Source organism: Euprymna scolopes, chromosome 5 (assembly GCF_053919585.1).
Source record: "Euprymna scolopes isolate OS-2025 chromosome 5, ASM5391958v1, whole genome shotgun sequence".
In the NCBI taxonomy this organism is placed as follows: domain Eukaryota; kingdom Metazoa; phylum Mollusca; class Cephalopoda; order Sepiida; family Sepiolidae; genus Euprymna; species Euprymna scolopes.
This window is the reverse complement of record NC_136486.1, coordinates 42,238,126-42,242,986: the sequence shown is the minus strand read 5'-3', so window position 1 is coordinate 42,242,986 and position 4,861 is coordinate 42,238,126. Positions and strand designations below refer to the sequence as shown.

The 4,861-nt window shown below is 35.4% G+C and overlaps 1 protein-coding gene across 4 annotated transcripts in view; it reads right to left on the bottom strand.

The window, feature by feature from the left end:
• LOC145276793 (oxysterol-binding protein-related protein 11-like) overlaps positions 1-4,628 on the bottom strand; it is a 430,789-nt gene extending 426,161 nt beyond the window's left edge. For 2 of the 4 annotated variants that reach the window (XM_080128095.1, XM_080128098.1), the window contains exons 1-2: positions 4,504-4,628; positions 3,130-3,284 (exon numbers count right to left, since the gene is read on the bottom strand). In XM_080128095.1, coding sequence (XP_079984221.1) covers positions 3,130-3,225 — 96 coding nt within the window. In that variant the 5' untranslated portion in view covers positions 3,226-3,284; positions 4,504-4,628. Of the gene's footprint in view, positions 1-3,129; positions 3,285-4,503 lie in introns of those variants that run through there. The other 2 variants (XM_080128099.1, XM_080128096.1) reach the window with 2 other exon arrangements.
• Between the last annotated feature and the right edge of the window lie 233 nt (positions 4,629-4,861).

Genomic DNA, 4,861 nt, shown 5'->3' with positions numbered 1-4,861 from the left:
ACAGCGTGATCAGCATTCCCGAGTGGGCTATGGGCATTTGTTGTACAGTCATTGGGAACTGTTGTCAGAAAGAGATCTAGAAGTGAGGCATGTTGATCGTGCTGGTCTGGGAAACGTGTCGGAAATGTAACCATCTGAGATAGGGAATGAGATATAGAGAAGCTATATGTGGCGCTACCAGCTACGTCTGTGTGATTTTTAGTAAAATAATAGATTTTTTTTAAATACCATTAAAAACACCAAGTTAACAAATTTTATAAGACACGTAAAATGAAAACTAGGCCGGAACAATATAGTCAATATCTTTATATATAAGTTGAGAAAATGTCTAGCTAAGGAATAACGATAACTCTAGTTCAGGACAAAGTTATTAACTTGAGCCATCGTTCTTCCTTAAATGGCGACTGTATTTCCCGGCCTAATTTTCATTTCGATGCTTCATGTGTACGATGACACGTGGTACAGCTTAGTGTTTATTATTATTATTATTATTATTATTATTATTATTGGCTCACAAGGAGCTTTCACACAGGTCATCAAAGATCTCATTGAAAACAGCTTGTGGTGTTCCCTGGAGGCTGAGTAACAAGTCTCCCCAAATTTCCAGTACTCTCCACCTCTTTAAATTTGCATTATCGCAACAGTCGCTTTCCATTGATCTCTAGTTGGCAGTGGCCATTGGTCTTCACTGGAATGTGAGTGGCAATAAACCTCCCCAAGGTCTCAGTTCTCTTCGCACTTGTCTAGCTAAGATCTGGTCAGTGCTCACTATTATTATTATTATTATTATTATTGTTGTTGTTGTTTTACGAATGTAAACTGTTTTGGGAATAATGCCAAACCAGTTTCGCTCTAAATAATTTACGTGACTGAAATAGGAATCAACTGTTAAATTAATACGTAAAAAAATGAAATGAATTCCTCAGAACGTATAAATTTTAACATATTTACACTTTTTAGATGGAAATAAACAAGAAATCACCCCCCTCCTTTGTATTTTTCGTACTACTGTTTTCATCCTGGAGATTATTTTAACAACGTTCCGGCCGGTGGAACCCCCGACTTTCTTCAAGGACATCTTGTCGAACTCAAGAACCTCGAACTGTGAACCGTTTTATTTAAACCACAGGAGTCGATTATTTTCATTCAGTTAGAAGTTTTAATTTTAATTTTTTTTTTTTTTTATTTTATTTATATCGCTTGTAGCGAAGATTGAACCTTCAACTTCAAAAATACTGTCCATGCTTACTTGCCGCCCCACGAGGACGGATTTAGACAGAAGGTCGGTTTTTTAATGTGAGGGAAAAATCCAACTCCCCCAATTGTCCCAGTCTAGAAGAATCTCTCCTTCAATAACCGGAATACGATAAAGATGAAGTGTAAGACTTCATCTTTACCGTACTATCAAAAGGCCAACAACCTCTGGTTATTACTTAATATTTAGATTAAATATTGTTCGGTTCTAATTTCTGTATAGATTTTAGAGTTCGACATAATGCGTCCGAAGAAGGTAGGAATTGAAACGTCGTAAGAATAATTTTCAAGGTGAGAACAGTAGTCCAAATAATACACATTATCAATCGTCACCTGAAAAATTCCGAAACAATGATTTTTTGCTTTGAAGGTGAAAAAAGCAAGACCGTCTTAAAAGATATAACGAAGGCCACGAAAAAAGACGATTAGACAAATAAAAAAGATGGAACATTTTTGCTTTGATTTTAGAAGAGTTCTGTTCGCATCAAGAGAAAATTTAACACACGTATAGCATCCGTGTGTTAAGAATGGTTTTCTAAACTTGCACGGGGATATTAAAATGCACAAGTGCAAAAAAAAAAAAAAAAAAGCAGTTAGCTTGTGGAAAACATTTTGTCGGTTAAAGAAGTGAAAATAAAGTAGTGTCTGTGTTTCTGGGTAAAAAGAAAAGAAATCTCATCAAACGAAAGAGGGCGTCAAACTTAGCTGGCACAGGCTGTGACGTACCCTTCCTCGGCCCTATATCAGAAAGTGCTATATGTTCTCGACGATCTCGGAGGGTTATCCTCCAAGGCATTACCCCCGCCACAATGACTTACCCACCGCCCCAACGCCCCACCGGCACAGGAGAATGCCAACGAAATTGCAAATTTTGCAACCATCCGGACTGCCCCCCTCCCTCCTCCATTAGATAGGGCACGGTGGGATGCTGGATCTTACCACGTTAAACAATCCTCGTGTTTTTGTTGCACCTTGGGTAGGGGAGAAGGTAAATAAACAAACTTTAAAGTACTACGATTTTAAATAGCTTCTCCACTCATAGACTAAGGTGATTTTATAGAATCACTCCCGTTTCCAATCTGGTGTGGCCCCGAGAACAATTTTGACGAGAGTGATTCTTTAAAAATCATACACAAAATAATTCATGCACACTACATTTAATTTCTATATTACGAAAGAAAGGGGGGGGGGAGAAGAAAAGAAAAGAAACTGTTAGCATCCGTTGCTTTTCAATGTTATTAAAAAAAAAAAAAAAAAAAAGAACAAGAAATACTATAATTAAGTACGTCTAACATATGGAATCCGGTTTTAATTATCGGACTGGCTGGGGAGCCAAAATAGATTAGAAAACAGGGTGCTTATTCAAATTGACACTTATGGTGGCAATTAAAAGTGAAGAAAATACAGAAAAGTCAGTACGTACCAGTCACGGATCGGAGATGAATTTTTTTTTTTAAATCACGTAATTTGTTCAAGTATTTTTTTTTTATTCAAGAATATCAAATTTTACGACTAAGCCAGTCGCAGTGTTTTCGTCGGCCATGATTAAATCCGAGGAAATAAATAAGGGGGAGACAACTTAAATTAAAATGACGAGGTGAAAAGGCAGCTAGCCTTACATTCAATGCAGTTTAGTAGTAAAATCGTTAAAAATCGTAATTTAAAATTTTTTCTTAGTTTTAAGTAAACCTACTTAATCGATTTACGTGATTTTTGGGACATGACGTCTTCGTTCTCTAACGAGTACGTACATACATCATACAGACTTTAATGTATTTTCTTCTCTTTTAATTGCCGCCATAAGTGCCAACCTGAATAAGCACCAAAAAACAGAAATAATAAATTTTTCTACGGATAGTAAATTGCTTTACTCACCAAGGATTCCCGGCCAGGACTTCTTGTTGGAGATTGGTGTTTCTGTTGCTGTCCTTGAAGACTACTGCTACTCCGTTTTCGGATAAGATTTTTCATATTTATTTCATTCGCTCGCTTGTTTTGTTTTTTGTCTTTTTTTTCTTTCTTTTTTCTTTCTTTATTTAAATAAAATAAAAAATGAAAGCCGTTAAAAATGATAGGAACATCGATCGACGCGTTTCTCGATTTCAAAAATGATTGTCAAAATAGAAACAGAATGTTGATAAAAAGAATAAAACAAAACTGCAATAATGATCCAAAATCAAGCCTGTTGTTAATAATAAACCCATGTATAATGCACACGCACAATTACATACGTACGTACGTATAACCAGCGAACGACAATGATTAGTTTATGATAACAGGGACTGACTTAAACACGTCAACGTGTCAGTCGTGTCACCTATTTCGATGAATTCTAAATCATAGATAAATAAAATCGAGTTCGGCATAAAAATTCCCGATTCCGAACAAATGACCTGAAGAAGGTCGGAGGTTACATCGGCCGAAACGTATTGTGCACATAACCAAAACAAGAACAGTAATCCGAATTATCCAAATAATACAAAGGTTCTTCAAGTACAAAAAGATGCACCCGAAGAAGGTCGGTGGTCACATCGGTCAAAATGTTATGAATATAATAACCAAGTTGAGAAAACAGTGGCCTGAATTATCAAAATAATACAAATTTTTATTCGTATTATACACGTTTAAAAAACACCGACAAAAATTTAGGAGCAAATATAAGATCGGACACGTATCAACTTCAGAGTTTTGTGTTAGTTATAACTTTTTTTCTTGTTTATTAAATCCCGAAAGGCAAAATTAGGTCTTCTATTATTTTTTAAAACAAAAACCTAATGAAAATCGAACATTTTATTTACTATAGAGTACAACTATCTTTCATTCATTCAATCATCATTCATTCATGAATTATGTTATGAAAAATGAAATAGATTTGTATGACGTAAGATTTAAGTTTTTTTTTATTATTATTATTATGATGATGATGAATATTCCATCAACGAGTCACTCTTTTCTACTTTCTGTAACTTTACTTTATCAACTCTCTCTCTCTCTCATCATCATCATCATCATCCTATTTACACACTTTCATTTCGTTCTTACCTGCTGGTGCTGGCGTTAACTTTTTTTTAATCAGTTCGCGTTATTCTATATTCTATATAAATAATTACATAAAACTGGCCATGTGAGTTCTCAAATGTATTATTATTAACAAGCTAAGCCGAACTAGAGGTGAAACAATTTAATAAATAAATAAATAAATAAATAAATAAATAAAACCGTAAGAGACGGATGAGAGAAGAAAGATACCTCCACGGAGAGTTGGCCTGTCCAGTGTACGTAGACTTTCGTTTGAGATGCGTATGCTGTAAGCACTTTAAGATAGTTTCTCTCCTCCTCCTCCTCCTCCTCCTGCAGCGGTTGGTTGGTTCTTTCTGAAAGGTGACCGTCCGCGATAATCAGCCCCACCCCCCATACGTTTTATCGCCGAACCACTTCACTTACATTTATTCACTATAAACTTAATCAACCTGCTTTTGGTGTTTGTTGTTGTTGTTGTTTTTCTTCTTCTTCTTCTTCTTCTTCTTCTTCTTCTTCCTACTTTTTCTTTTTCCTCTTCTTTCGATCTCTTTCTTTTTCCATCTTCCACCTTCTTTTATTATTATTA